The following is a 15,729-nucleotide window of genomic DNA, read 5'->3' on the forward strand; positions in this document are numbered from 1 at the left end:
TACTTTACCTCCTATGTCGATGGTTCTGTAATCTGTTTCTGTTCTGTTCATTTTTAGGGTTCCGTACCCGAAAACAGAGCAGACGTCGACCTGCTGAAGATTGGACTGCGCAGTTCTCGGTTTGCACGGTTCTTGAGCGTGTGGACGGCAAGACGTTATCCCGCGCAGTCCCAAAAGCGCGGCTTGAGTAGTCGTCGATCTGCTGAAGATTGGACTGCGCAGTTCTGTTGTTCTTGTACTAACGGCTGTCGACCGCTCTCGCGCAGTTACCTCCGCCCGCGCTCCTCATTCCACGTCGCGCACGCTTCCCGCCCGCACGCATCGTTTGCAGGTCATCGAGCTGCCATCGAGCAGTTACGCGAACTGCTCGATGGCAGCTTCAAGCGCGTTGACTGGTGTACGGAAAAACTTATTTAAAGTTTATGAATGCACCAAACTTGTTGTAACCTGCAAATATTCTTCTTTAATAAATAAATAAATACAATACAATACTCTGACTGCAAGAGCGGTCCGTGTATGTTGATCACTGGCTAACCGCTCGAGCAGTCCGTGTATGGCCGGCTAAAACGTAGTGATTATATACTCTTTGTGGCCGGCCGCCTTTGTTGCATCTACCTGATACTTGGTTGCATAGACACAGGTAGGTGCAGCCTCACTGTGTGCTTTTTTCTGCTTTTTGTACCAAGCTGGCTAACTATCGCAAACTGTAAAAACTCAAACTAGTAATGAAACAATTACCACTTGTAAATTTAAATATAATAAGCCTAACACATGCATAATATTAAATTAAAAATGGTAAAAACACATTTTTGAACTTAATTATGGAAATAGTGCTAAAATAAAAAGTATCAGTGTTAATATTCTTCGCCTCCTTCACCTTCTCCCTCGCCGGAATCCATGCCAACTTCCTCGTAATCCTTTTCTAATGCTGCCAAGTCTTCACGAGCCTCAGAAAATTCTCCTTCCTCCATACCTTCGCCTACATACCAGTGGACGAAAGCACGCTTTGCGTACATCAAGTCAAACTTATGGTTCAGACGGGACCACGCTTCTGCAATAGCAGTTGTGTTGGAGAGCATACATACTGCACGTTGAACTTTAGCAAGGTCTCCACCAGGAACAACAGTTGGTGGCTGATAATTAATACCTACTTTAAACCCTGTCGGGCACCAATCGACAAACTGGATCGTACGTTTTGTTTTGATAGTTCCTATGGCAGCATTTACATCTTTAGGTACTACGTCTCCGCGATATAACATACAACAGGCCATATATTTGCCATGTCTTGGATCACATTTCACCATCTGATTAGCAGGTTCGAAGCAAGCGTTGGTGATTTCAGCCACTGAGAGTTGCTCATGGTATGCTTTCTCTGCAGATATTACAGGAGCATATGTGACTAATGGAAAATGGATACGCGGATATGGCACTAGATTAGTTTGGAATTCTGTAAGATCTACATTTAAAGCTCCATCAAAACGTAAAGAAGCTGTTATCGAAGATACTATTTGTCCAATGAGGCGATTCAAATTTGTATATGTTGGCCTTTCAATATCTAAATTTCTCCTGCAAATGTCATATATGGCTTCATTATCAACCATAAAAGCAGCATCAGAATGTTCCAATGTTGTGTGTGTCGTCAGAATAGAATTGTAAGGCTCCACCACTGCTGTAGAGATCTGGGGTGCTGGGTAAATTGCAAATTCCAGCTTCGATTTTTTACCATAATCTACTGACAGTCGTTCCATTAGAAGCGATGCAAAACCAGATCCCGTGCCGCCCCCAAATGAATGGAAGATTAGAAACCCTTGGAGACCTGTGCATTGATCTGCCAATTTACGAACTCTGTCTAATACAAGATCAACTATTTCCTTCCCAATAGTATAATGGCCTCTTGCGTAGTTATTTGCTGCATCCTCTTTCCCAGTAATTAGCTGCTCAGGATGGAAAAGTTGCCGGTATGTACCGGTGCGGACTTCATCTACTACCGTAGGCTCCAAATCAATAAATACAGCTCTCGGAACATGTTTACCTGCTCCAGTTTCGCTAAAAAATGTGTTGAATGAATCATCTCCTCCTCCGACGGTTTTATCCGAAGGCATTTGTCCGTCCGGTTGAATTCCATGTTCCAAACAATATAGTTCCCAACATGCATTACCGATTTGAACTCCTGCCTGTCCTCCGTGTATGGATATACATTCACGCATATTATTGTAATATTATATAGCTCTTACTAAACCCAAAACTTTCTGCTTGCCGTTCTATGTTCATAGGAGCATAGAATGGAATATCACTGAAGAAGGTTCGAGTGAAACAATATCAGCATAATTTTAATAATTATTCAATTTGTATTCCAAATTTAAAATAAATTTTATTTTAAATTATTGTCATTTTGACTAAGGCCTTATTTGTTATAGCTGTTCTAACAGGTTCTAATACTGTCTACAATAGTTCTTATGTATTTTTTATTTTCAACGGAGAATATAAAAAGCTAACATTCAAAATAACTAAACATTCTTCCATTCCCATTCCATTCCTTGATCAGTGACATGGTGGTTTTTTAATAATCATCTTTATTTACTACCTCAAAAGAGCTAGAACCCAGAGCCGGAAAATTATTTAAAAAACAATTTAATTACAAGCACCCAAGACAAGCACTCATCCATAGCACTCATCCCACGACTCATCCTCATCAAGCACCCAGCATCATAGTGATACCAGAGCCGTAAAACCAGTAAAAAAAATTGACAACATATTAAAATATAAGATATTTGTTCTGAGTAAAATTAGAATGTTGTGGTTACAGCATCAGTGCGACAAGGCTATCTTGGCGCGTGGCGAAATTCGGAACTATATGACGTTGTCCCCAGTTGCCCCCCTTAACCTCCTGTGGCCCTACCGCGGTTGTTTGACAGCTACAATGTCACGATCGCAATCATCTCTGATTGGTTAATGCTCGCTCACTATTGGCCACAATGCATTGTTGCAACAAGAATCGCACAAATTCAGCCAATCAGAACAATTGAGATTGTAATAATGATTGATGCAGGTTTTAGACAATCGCCCCGCTGGAGTAAATGTGTTCTGTGCCCTTAACCCAAAGAGTATTATATTATAATATACATGGTATGCTATCTTAGAACTGCTTAGAACTCTGCTGCTAAACTAGATTAATAGCGCCATCTAGGAGCTGGATTTAGAAATAATGTTCCAGTGTTAACATGTAAATCATTTTTAATGACAGTGTTAACATAATAAAAAATACTCAAGTTCCAATATTGTGAAAAATTAAATTAAAAACATACTTTCTTTTTATTTGGAAAAAAGAAATATTCAATTATTATAAATTTTGCTAAAATTAAGCTTTATTTTTAAAATAATAGTTAAATGTTCTTCAAATTCTAGATTTTCATATCTATGGTCAAGAAAACTGGTGACAAGTGTCAGAAAAGTTTGAAATTTGAATTCATTTCATAACGAAATTCTACAGTGGTTCTACAGTTTTGGGAGTAATTTTATTTGATATTAAAGATTTCACGACTTTTGCTTTGCTTTCGGACTCCGACGATCCCTACGTTTATTATTTTGGCTTGTTTTTTGGACTACTGTTTCTTGTGTAAACGATAACTTGGCATTCCCCCTGAACTCTGTTGCAATCTGATTTTGTTTAGTGGTTTAGAAGTTTAGATTTGTAAAATGTCTCAAAAAGTATGTTGTGTGCCTGGCTGTTCAACTGTTGCAGGCGATGGTAAGTAAATTCGTTCTGTTTTATATCAGAAAGTATTGCTTGCTGCCTCATATACTCAATTGATTCAATCGGAAGATTGCCCTTGAAAATTATCATTTCAAGGATGCAGTGATGCAAGGATGCCTTTTTGACAAGATGCGTTAGCTCTAGCACCACAGTTTTGTTTAATTGCAAACGTGAGATGTAGGTACTAAACCCTAAAATGTTGATGTTTGAACAGTGACTTAATGTTTTTAGCACTTTTCTCAATAGAAATAAGCTATTAGTCGGATCACTATAATTAGATAAGCTTGATGTTTAATATCTTTACTTCATTATGTATTTCCAGGTATCTCACTGCACCGTTTCCCCAACCCAAATCAGCACATTGATTTGTTTCAAGTGTGGCTGAAGAAGATTGGGGGTCATGTAGCGGAATTAGATAAAGATTACATTTACAGCAACAGAAGGGTCTGTCGTAGACATTTTGAGGACATTTATTTGTACCCAACAAAGTTGTGTTCCCTAGCCATCCCATCACTCTGTTTAGCAGGTTGGTTAGACATTTTTAAAGTACCTTTGTAACTAGCAAATATTTTCACTTGCTAATTGGTATATTTTAGATATTATGTAACTTGTCACAGAATATCAGACAGCTAATGGTTTCAAGTTAATTATTTACAAGAACTTTTTATGTAGAAACATGGACAAGTCTTACTCTCTAATGTGAATGATTCATATCTCAATGTATTTACTTTATTATGGTTTTGATATTGATATTTTTATTTTAGAGAATATGGCTGCTGCTGAAGCAATAATTGTTTCTGAACCGCATACTAGCTCCAGTTTCATATCAAATTCTAATGAAATGGAAATGGCACCAGGTAATTATAAATCTTAAATCTAAATATATAAAAGGAAAAGGTGACTGACTGACTGACTGACTGATCTATCAACGCACAGCTCCAACTACTAGACGGATCAGGCTGAAATTTGGCATGCAGATAGCTATTATGATGTAGGCATCCGCTAAGAAAGGATTTTTTAAAATTTAAATCCCTAAGGGGGTGAAATAGGGGTTTGAAATTTGTGTAGTCCATGCGGACGAAGTCGAAAGCATAAGCTAGTACCCTATAATTTTAAATCGCCTTTAAGTTTATTTTTTAACATGGCAGATATGTATAATGCCATACAATAGGAAATGCAAAAAATAGTGTTTTTGATTTACATGATCATATCATTTCAATTTAATTAGATACTAATAGAATAGTATAGTAATAACTTAAATGAACTACTGATGTGAAAGTTTGATACCTTTCAAATCAAACATCATTTTTTCATTTCCATTGTTGGTAGCTTTAGTATTAACTAGTGACCTTACCTTTGTTAAAGAAGGTTTTGTATTAATTTATGTGTCACACTGGCTGTCTATTTTATTCTAATTCTTTTTAAAAATTGGAATGTCACTCTAACATGTCCTATAATAAAAATATGTTTTCTCAAAGTATATTATTTATTTAATTGAATTTTATCGATCCTAAAACGGACTCTAATATGGTAGCAGATCGAAAATAAATTCAAGAATTATTTTAGAGCAGAGATAAGCTATAATTTCTATTTTCTTTAAAAATTCTAACAAGATTTATCAAAATGTCGTCTTCATGGAATTCATCCACGAGCTTCAAAATTGATATTGGTCGTTTAGAAGGAAAGGAAAATTGGACAACATGGCGCTGCAAGGTACTGTTAATGCTAAGAGGTACTGCTGGATGCTTAGATGCGATAAATGGCAATCTAAACAAACCAAAGGAACCGGATAGCACAGCATCAGCAGAAGTTTTTGATTCTTATCAAAAAGCTCTGAGAACATACAATGAGATAAACAATACTGCAATGTTCATTTTAATGGCTAATATGTCAGATGCTACTCTACAAAAAGTGATGAGATTCACAAATGCTAAACAGGTTTGGGAAGAATTGCACACTCTGTTTGATGGTACATCTGAAGATAAAAGCTATACACTATGCTACAGTTTCTTCGGCTATCGTAAAGATCCTTCTCATGACATGTCAATGCATATATCTAAATTGAAAAATATATGGCATGAATTGAAAGTAGAACTACAAAAATCTGAAAAAGATGATCTTCAAGATAAAGAAAAATATGACCTTCCAGAGATTTTACTCATCTGCAAGATCTTAGAAACTTTACCTGATGACAGCTATTTTCCATTTAAATCTAGTTGGATGCTTATGTCTAAAAAGGATCGTAATATTGATAATTTGACAGCTCAAATTTGCGCTTATGAACGATCGCTTACAAATAAAGAAGAAAATACTGAAGCACTAGTTGTACATAGTAAAATGAATAAAAAGAAAAAATGTGGTTATTGCGGCCTTACTGGACACAAAGTCAAAAGCTGTTATAAGTGGATATCGGATGGTAAACCTCCTAAGCCACAAAATCCATCAACAAGTAAAGCTAAAGATGCCAACTTTACACTTTCACTAATGCAGATTGAAACGAATGAAACAGTAAATGTAATTGAAAGAGATGATGAGAATTGGTATGTCGACAATGGTGCAACTAGCCATGTCTCTTGTTGCAATGACATATTTTCTACATTTCAATATTTTACTAATAACCAATCGGTTACAACTGCAAATGGCGCTAAAATACAAGCTATCGGTAAAGGTACAGTTGATATAATAGCAGACGTTCATGGACAGCAAGAATATATAAGGCTTTGTGACGTATGGTATGTACCTGAAATAAAAAGAAATTTATTTTCTGTTCTTGCCGCACAAGACAAACTTGAGGACAGTGTCTTTATATCTGAAAGAGAATCGTGTATGTTGAAAGTAAAAGGAAAAATTAATTTAATTGGAAAACGCGTTAAAAATGGAGGTCTGTATAAGTTAAATATACAAGCAATTAAAAGACAAACTCCTGAATTGAACACTGTATCTAATGATAATATCCTACAACTGTATCACGAACGATTTTGTCACCAGAATAAAAGACATGTAAAACTTTTGTTAGAAAAGGAACTTGGTATCAAAGTAAAACTCGATTCTCAATTATGCACAGGATGTGTCTATGGTAAAACACACAGATGTAAATTTGGAACAAGAGAAAGAGCTAAAGTACCAGGAGAGATTATACATACTGATGTGTGTGGTCCGTTTCCAAATTCTTTCAGTAAATTTCGCTATTTTGTACTTTTTAAAGATGATTACAGCAAGTATCGTCAAATTTATTTTATCAAAAACAAGTTTGAAGTTAAAGATAAGCTTGTACAGATGATTAATGAAACAAAGACTGCTGGTCATGTAATAAAAACAATTCTCAGCGATAATGGTGGAGAATTTCATAACGAGGCTGTAGAAAATATTTTAAAGTCTCATGGTATTCAGCAAAGATTGATAATGCCATATACACCAGAGCAAAATGGGTGTTGTGAAAGAGATAACAGAACTTTAGTTGAGGCTGCTCGTACTATGATGCATGCTCATGAAGAACTTCCACTTGCTTGTTGGTCAGAGCTTGTCAACACTGCTGCTTATGTTCTGAACAGAACTGGACCGACTTCTACAGAAGGTAAATCACCATTTGAGTTATGGTTTGGACAAAAACCATCCATTAAACATTTAAGGATAATTGGTAGTGAATGTTACGCTCACGTTCCAAAACAAAAGCGAACAAAACTCTCCAAGAAAGCCGATAAATGTATTCTCATTGGTTATGATGGTAATGATGGTTACAGATTATTGGGCTGTGATAATAACGGCAATGTTAAATTAATCAGATCGAGGGATGTAACATTTAATGAGTCGATTATTAGATCAATTGGATTAGATTCAGATGCAACTGAAGCAGATGAACAAAGTATAGAAATTCACTTCCCTAAGACTAATGAAAATCATCCAATGTTCGATGCAAGGGAGGATGTATTACAAGATGATGCTGTTTCTAGTATGCCTCAAACATTGAATGCTCCAGATTCAAGCTCACATGAAGTAATTCCCACTTCGTCGACTAATGGAAATGAAATCATCAGTCAAAATGAAGACGAGTCTAATGAATCATATGTTACTCCTAATTCCTCTGATTCTGAGGATGAAGAAATTCCTGAAACAAGAACTCTTCGAGATAGATCTATACTAAGACCACCAGTGCGATTCGATGACTATTTTATATCTACTGTTGTAAATGATTTAGGCGAACCTGAAACATATAAACAAGCTATAAATAGTTCTGAAAAAGCTGAATGGTTGAAAGCTATGGAAAGTGAGCTAAATTCTCTGAAAGAGAATAAAACTTGGATACTTGTGGATAAACCGAAAGACAGAAAGCTTATTTCTTGTAAATGGATCTATAAAAAGAAGACCAATGCTGATGGAAGCCTCGACAAATATAAAGCTAGACTTGTAGCAAGAGGTTATACTCAGGAGAAGGGAATTGATTATGAGGAAACATTTAGCCCTGTTGCTAGAATGTCAACTATTAGGTCAATTTTAAGCATCGCTGCAAACGAAGGACTATCTCTCTTACAGTTTGATGTAACAACTGCCTTTTTGAATGGTTTATTAGAAGAAGATATCTATATGAAACAACCAGAAGGCTATAGTGATGGCACAAATAAAGTCTGTAAATTGAAGAGAAGTCTATACGGACTTAAACAGGCTCCCAGATGTTGGAACAAATGTATTGTCGACTATCTGAAAAATATTGGCTTTAAACAATGTGACACAGATCCATGTTTGTTTATTAGAAATCGACGAGGCAATAAAATTATTCTAGCGCTCTATGTTGATGATGGACTTGTTGCATCAACAAATCAGAAAGATTCTGAGAAGTTTATAGCTGAATTGAGAAGTAGGTTCAAGATAACCACTAAACCAGCTAATTACTTTCTTGGTTTAGAACTTTCTAGTGATAAACATGGTGGAATTGTAGTTTCACAAAAGCATTATGCTCAAAAGCTACTAGAACGCTTTGGGATGAGTGACTGTAAAGCAGTCAATACTCCAATTATTAAAGAAGCTCAAACAGATTCTGAAAAGGAGAATGATGTTAAGTTTCCTTATAGAGAAGCTGTTGGTGCATTAGCATACTTGATGACAGCAAGCAGACCAGATATATCGTACGCTGTAAGTTTTGTATCCAGGTCACTTGCTAATCCCACTACAGAAGATGTACAAAAGGTCAAGCGCATTTTTCGTTACATCAAAGGAACAATAGATTTTGGAATTGTATATAAGAAAGATTACAAGTCTGGAACCTTAGAATGTTATAGTGACGCAGATCACGGTGGAGATCCAAATACAGGACGCTCTACATCTGGAATTCTGTGTATGTATGCTGGAGGAGTAATTGCTTGGGCAAGTCGGAAGCAAACATCAGTAGCAATTTCGAGTACTGAAGCGGAGCTCGTAGCAGCTAGTGAAGCAGCTCGTGAAATTGTATGGCTTAAGAGACTGTTTAATGAAGTTACCAAATTAAAAGAAATTCCCAAGCTGCAAATTGATAATGATGCAGCTATAAAAATTTCTCAAAATCCAGAGCTTCATCGACGTACGAAACATATTGCTTTAAGACATTTTTATGTCAGAGAATTAGTTTCAGAAAATGATCTTGAAGTCAAATATGTTCCCACAGAATATCAATGTGCAGATATTCTAACTAAGCCTATCCATAAGCCTAGACTTATGTTTATTTGTAAGTTAATCGGCTTGGTGACATAAATTTCTCAAAACGGGAGGATGTTAAAGAAGGTTTTGTATTAATTTATGTGTCACACTGGCTGTCTATTTTATTCTAATTCTTTTTAAAAATTGGAATGTCACTCTAACATGTCCTATAATAAAAATATGTTTTCTCAAAGTATATTATTTATTTAATTGAATTTTATCGATCCTAAAACGGACTCTAATAACCTTCGCATGGGTAGCTTATTACAGTTTTCATGTGGATCTCTAATTTTTTGAAAATAAAATATAGCTTATGTTACTCAGGAATAATGTAGATTTCTACTTGTAAAAGATTTTTTAAAATTGGTTGGTATAGATTATCGTATTATTATCTCATGTGTTATTTTTGGTATTTTGCAGGACTTGTTGCAACATCAAGTAAAGCAGTACCTGCAGTTGCTATTAAGTTAAACTCAAAGGACAATTTAAAAGGTATATCAGAATCCTTAGTTTTAAACTAAAAAGTTTTTATAACTTACTTGGCTTAGTTAAATATTATAACTTACTGTGGTGATCATGCCATGCTTCATACTCTGTCTGTAGCAGACACTTTTAAAAACAAATTCATGTGGACAAAGTCTCAGGCATATCAAGTTGGGATCAATATTTTTTCTGCCCCAAAAATGCCAGGTTGTCTAAATAACTCTGTATAATATGACTTCAAGACAACAATATTATACACGGTCAGAAAGACTAGCAGCAGAATAACAGTAAAAAGGCTCTATTTTGATAACCCTAAGAATTTATTGCTCATTGATAATATCTTTAGTCATGATCAACTCATTGCCAGCTTATTACTGAGCATAGGTCTCCTCTAAGAGTGAGATGAGTTTAGGCCATCGTCTGCCATGCAGGTTTCCTTAAGATATTTTTTCGTTCACCATTAAAGCAAGTGATATTTAATTTCTTAAAATGCACATAACTCTGCAAAATTAGAATTGATTGCACCCCCAACCTGTCGAAAAGTCATAGCTACTAGGCTGTCACCGCTTTTTAACATAATGGTTATACGATTGCACTTAATGACGAACCATGATTAATCATGATGGTACTTAATGAACAGCAATTTTTAATATTTGATGTCATTTTACTTTCAGCTAAGAAGTGGGTTCTCACCAAACAAGAGAAGGAACTCTGCAAAGAACTATCCGACGAGAAACATTTTTGATTGCTTCGCTGAGATCGAAAATCACGTAATTGAAATTTTGAAAAACAGAAGTAATAAAAATAAAATACAAGAGTACGTAAAATTAATACTATTATCAAATATAAATTTTAACTTTATATCATGTAGCTCACATAGAGACAAAATTATTAATTTTTTGACCAAGGAAACTGTCATTTTTTTTATAAATAACTGGTGCAAAGATATTAATTTTATTTTAAATGGAAAAATTCACTTTTTTGATTCAAGAGATCCACTTAAATGTGATGCTGATATTTATTATAAAAAAAAAAAATTGAAAAAGTTTAAATAACTTATAATAAGTTGTGTTTAATTTTTGAATTAAATTTGATTGGCGGGAGTTAAATGCCATTGTGATATTGGTAATTATCAGTATTGCCAAGATAAGTACCATTATCCATTCAAAACTCCCGCAAATCAAACACCACATTCCTACCTAATTTAAAAAACTATAAAGTATGTATATAGGTAGGTATATATACTGGGTATTGGCTGTATTTAGTACCAAACCCGTCTCCTAGATGGCGCTTTTCAAGTGGGCGCCTTGACGGCCCGACTTACCAGTCTATCTCCCTATATACACTGTAGTCTGTGATAATATACAGGGCCTTAACCACACGAGTAGTAGGTATATGATTATACATAATTCAATTCATTTGCATAAAAATAGAAACCGTTGCTAATCGATAGATTTATAGGTGTGCTTTTGAGATATACCTAATTAATATCGAAGGAGACATCAAACAGTGCATCAGCCATGTCTAAAGAAGATGTTGACAAAAGGGCAAGAGAAACGCAAAATAGAGGTTGGTATAATAATAATAATAATACCTACTCATTTATTTCAGGCAATTTTTACACCCATTTCAATTATAAAATAAAATACAAATACAAATGTACCAAATGAAAATAGGATAAGTTAAAATAATTAGATAAAAATACAATAAAATTAAAACTAAAATTACTCCCCAAGGGATGTTCTAAATAATTATTATTTACGGTTGTTGTCACGATGTACGGCAAGCCAGTACTTCAGTATGCGATTTTCAGGACACTCGGAGCATACTCTGAGGATCTCTTTTTGAGAATCGCGGATGCGGCACAAAAAAGACGCATCCCGAGACCTAATAATCGGGCACTCTGGCGTCAGCAAACATGCCCGACGCACTGCAGTATAATTTTTGATTTTATGTTTATTCCTACAGCTGTTTTTTCTATATCTTTACAATATTTATTCGCTTTAATGGAAATTGAAGAAATAGCAAGCTTCACCGCTTTATGTTACAGGCTACAGCCAGTGCCCAGTTGGTATAGTCGGCACAAAATGACTTCTTACGCGCCATTTTAACTCTATGGGTCAATTGTCATTTCAAAAATATGGTTCATCTAAATAAGGACTAAAATCGTACTTTGACATGCAATTTGACACAAAAAGTTAAAATGGCGCGTGAGGAGTTATATTTTACGCGTTATACTATTGATTTTCATACAATATCTCAGATTCATCACCCTGTACTTTTAATTTACTAATGTATCAAACACACAGCACACCTTGACACACACAAACACACACATATTACTTAAAATAGAATTATTACTACCTACAATAAGCTAGAAAGAATGTATATGAAATGGTTCAGAGGAAGGTGACAACATCCGTAAAATGCTGTAACACAAGATACCTCTTAGTACGAGTGGCTCTATGAACTAAAGAATCACATTTTTGTCTAGAATTTAAGTAAGGAGTTGTAATCATATTTTTGTGGAAATAAATTGAACTGTTGCATAATTTTTTTGATGATGTATTTAAAGAAGAATAACATACAGTTTTGTTAACATGTGTCCTTTTTTTAGATGAAGACCTGTCCAGAAGCTGTTCTTGTTTTGAAATGCTGGATCCTCACGATCCAGTTATAAGTCGCTTGGCCACTCAACTCTTTAAGAAGACCGATGACTATTGGCGCGGGGAAGTCATGGCCGGACAGGTATGGATTATAGAGATTTTAAACTTGCCCAAATTAATGAACACATTTTAATTTTTTTTTGTGATGTAACCATAAATTCTCGGTTTTCGGATTTTTTCCTTTAATTGTGCTATAAGACCTACCTACCTGCCAAATTTCGTGATGCTAGAAATGGAAAGTACCCTACAGATTTTTCTTGACAGACAGACAAGTATACAGACAGACAGACAGTGAAGTGAACCTATAAGGGTTCCTTTTTCGGTACGGTACCCTAATAATGGGCACTTAGTTCATTGAAAGAAATGCACTATACAATTCTCGGCCGACAAAGCTATTAACAGCCTCCTTTCGTTCTTCAAGTATTACTCGCTCGTAAATTGCTTTATTTCCAGCCTGGACAGCAATGTGCTACTTAATTTTACTGCCATCACATTTTGTTTTTAAACATATTAGTCGGCTACTGTAAATTATACACTCTTGCAAGGTTATTTCCCATTCGTTTTATGGAACATGGAAAGCCACATGAACTCATATCATAGTCTGAAGCACTCCCAACACCCAAAAATGGGTCGTAGGATATGGCTAAGTGTGTTTGTCGTTCCTGGTTGTTTTATAGAACATGGAAAGCCACATGAACTCATATCATAGTCAGAAGCACTCCCAACACCTAAAGATGTGTCAAATAATATGGCTAAGTGTGTTTGTCATTCCTGGCTGTTTCATAGAACATGGAAAACCACATGAACTCATATCATAGTCAGAAACACTCCCAACACCCAACAATGGGTCATAGAATATGGCTAAGTGTGTTTGTCATTCCTGGTGGTGGTGGTTGCACCCCCGTGCCTCGGAGAGCACGTAAAGCCGTCGATCCTGCGCATGATCTCTCTTCGGTCGTGTCAGATTTCCGTCCCATCCGGCTATGAGAGTGAGGGAATAGAGAGTGCACCTGTGTTTGCTCATACACTTGTGCACTATAATATCTCCCACTACACACACATTAATATTTGTATTGTATCATTATTTTATTTAAAGCTTAGTTAAATTTTTTTTAAATAATTACAGGACTATTATACCTTATTGGAACAAATTAATAGATTAGCCACCACCAAACACGCTGATGTACGAAGCTTGGCTATCAATCTTAGCAAGACTCTTAATGAATATAATGAAATATGTAAGTTTTTTGCACATAGTAGCCTATTTTCCTTCTCAGGATCCTGTACCAAATTTTGTCAAAATTGTTTTAACGGACCTGAAATGCTAGCAGACAATGTACAATATTTCCTGCTGGGTATTGTACATTTATAATATTATTAAGTATGGTACCACACAGTAACATTTTTATTCATTTGCAGATAGTGTCCTTATCAAGCCTTTACTACTTCAAATCGATCAAATTGATGCCAAGGTTGAACTGCTTGAGGCGAATGCTTACCGTTTGGATAGCTATACAAAAAGATTGAAAGCTCGTTTCAAGGAACTGCAGGAAAATTAAAGCTATGTAGTATTTGAACTACGTAAACTACTAATTACCTATTTAAAATACGTTGATTTTAATGCAGTTATTTTATTTTGATTAATATTTTAATGAAATAAAATTTATAGCGTCTTATTTAAATGAAAATAATTATTTTATTGAACAGACTATAATATGGCTAAATCTTTTTTTAAAAATCTAATAAATTTGTTTCATGATTCGATAATACATAACAAATTCTACACAATCTCTAAACTGACTAACCGCCGTACTCAGACTCGCTAATCGTTACTTAAGATTGAGTTAAAACGAGACAGATTTATGTGAGAGATATAGCTCTGTCTCGCTTTAACTAAACTTAAGTAACGATTAAGCGACTCTGACTACAGCAGTAAGTCTAAAATCTATTGCTATCTTTCTTCGCTGAGAACACTATGAAAGGGATAGATAGCAATATATTTAGACCTGTCTCCTTAGTATATAGATTGTGTGCAACAGAATTAGTCACGATGTCCAAGCAAGAATTAATGAAATAGTATAATATGACGTACAATTATATTATGTTCAAAGACATTAAAGCAATTTTAGTTGAAATTTATCTAATTATTAGTTTTAACAGAATTTTAATTTGTAATATATAAGAAAAGCTACCGAGAAAAAAGTAACGCGCTTTCGATGAAATGTGTTTTCGTTGGTTTTCGTTGTTTTTTCTCGGTATATGGAGATAGATCAATAAATAATAATACTATCAAATTATTTAAATTGTCGATTAAATTCTGAATAAGTGTGAATCGACCCTAACGTGAATTTACGCTTATTGTATGCACTGTGCACTAAGTCACATGTAATTATTTTAATATTATAACTTTTTATTTAGATGTAATTTTAGCTGTGACTATCTTAGAAACGCCAGACTATTTATTTTCTGAGAAACAATGTGCGGGATAAAGTATTATATTGGCTAGCTTGTGCCGACTGCCGAGGGCCAATTTATATCACGTATCAGCTGCTAAAGGGTACCTACGTAAAGATATTACTCACTTCCTTGAAGTCTGAGTGCTGATTTTTATGTGTTTTACAGATTTTTTATGTATGTTAATTGCTATTTCCGATATACATAATACGTAAATTAATATTCAATACGCTTTCCGTTGGCGGCAATTTCCGCCAGACGCTTTAGAGCTCGAAAAAAAATTAATGTTACTTATAGCCTCAATTGTAATTTATATACAGGTATGATTCGCAAGAAATATATATTAAAATCTGCACTTAGACTTAAAGAAAAGTGAATAATATTTCAATGTACCTACATTTAGCAAATGTTATCTTCAAATTGACCTTCGGCATAAGCTAGCAAATATAATATGTACGCTAGAGGTACACAACTAGGTACTAATTAACACTACTCTAAAATAAGTAACGTCTAGCGCCACTGGGATCTTGGACCATAATAACTCATAATAAACAATTTAAAATTGGATAAAATACGTTGTCTTTATTTCTAGGACATTTCCCTGGTGTTTCAAGCCTGTTCAGACAGGTGAATTCTGTGCGTGCGTGCTCACGTTAAAGGAATCGAACTTGTATGAAAGTGTGTTTGTCTGTCTACAAGCTTTTC

At 35.0% G+C, this 15,729-nt stretch overlaps 3 protein-coding genes across 3 annotated transcripts; 2 read left to right on the top strand and 1 right to left on the bottom strand.

Annotated features, from left to right (window-relative positions):
• Positions 1–786: 786 nt before the first annotated feature.
• LOC117995512 (tubulin alpha-1 chain-like) lies at positions 787–2,223 on the bottom strand. Its single transcript, XM_034983518.2, has one exon. The coding sequence runs from the start codon at positions 2,205–2,207 to the stop codon at positions 855–857; it is 1,353 nt and encodes a 450-aa protein (XP_034839409.1). The 5' UTR covers positions 2,208–2,223; the 3' UTR covers positions 787–854.
• A 945-nt stretch (positions 2,224–3,168) lies between these two features.
• LOC117995518 (uncharacterized) lies at positions 3,169–11,423 on the top strand. Its single transcript, XM_034983525.2, has 5 exons — positions 3,169–3,748; positions 4,077–4,280; positions 4,519–4,611; positions 9,842–9,913; positions 10,579–11,423. The coding sequence occupies exons 1-5, from the start codon at positions 3,697–3,699 to the stop codon at positions 10,647–10,649; spliced, it is 492 nt and encodes a 163-aa protein (XP_034839416.2). The 5' UTR covers positions 3,169–3,696; the 3' UTR covers positions 10,650–11,423.
• On the top strand, positions 11,273–14,942 carry Blos2 (biogenesis of lysosome-related organelles complex 1 subunit 2). Its single transcript, XM_034983526.2, has 5 exons — positions 11,273–11,291; positions 11,366–11,473; positions 12,522–12,652; positions 13,697–13,808; positions 13,990–14,942. Exons 2-5 carry the CDS (start codon positions 11,425–11,427, stop codon positions 14,127–14,129), a joined length of 432 nt encoding a protein of 143 aa, XP_034839417.1. The 5' UTR covers positions 11,273–11,291; positions 11,366–11,424; the 3' UTR covers positions 14,130–14,942.
• Positions 14,943–15,729: the final 787 nt, after the last annotated feature.

Source organism: Maniola hyperantus, chromosome Z (genome assembly GCF_902806685.2).
Source record: "Maniola hyperantus chromosome Z, iAphHyp1.2, whole genome shotgun sequence".
Taxonomy (NCBI): domain Eukaryota; kingdom Metazoa; phylum Arthropoda; class Insecta; order Lepidoptera; family Nymphalidae; genus Maniola; species Maniola hyperantus.

Coding starts and splice junctions, on each gene's coding strand:
- LOC117995512 (XM_034983518.2), bottom strand. CDS start 2,207: ATGCGTGAATGTATATCCATACACGGAGGACAGGCAGGAGTTCAAATC.
- LOC117995518 (XM_034983525.2), top strand. CDS start 3,697: ATGTCTCAAAAAGTATGTTGTGTGCCTGGCTGTTCAACTGTTGCAGGC. Junction 4,281..4,518: donor CCCATCACTCTGTTTAGCAG/GTTGGTTAGACA, acceptor TTTTTATTTTAG/AGAATATGGCTGCTGCTGAA. Junction 4,612..9,841: donor TGAAATGGAAATGGCACCAG/GTAATTATAAAT, acceptor GGTATTTTGCAG/GACTTGTTGCAACATCAAGT.
- Blos2 (XM_034983526.2), top strand. CDS start 11,425: ATGTCTAAAGAAGATGTTGACAAAAGGGCAAGAGAAACGCAAAATAGA. Junction 11,474..12,521: donor AAGAGAAACGCAAAATAGAG/GTTGGTATAATA, acceptor TCCTTTTTTTAG/ATGAAGACCTGTCCAGAAGC. Junction 12,653..13,696: donor GGGAAGTCATGGCCGGACAG/GTATGGATTATA, acceptor AAATAATTACAG/GACTATTATACCTTATTGGA.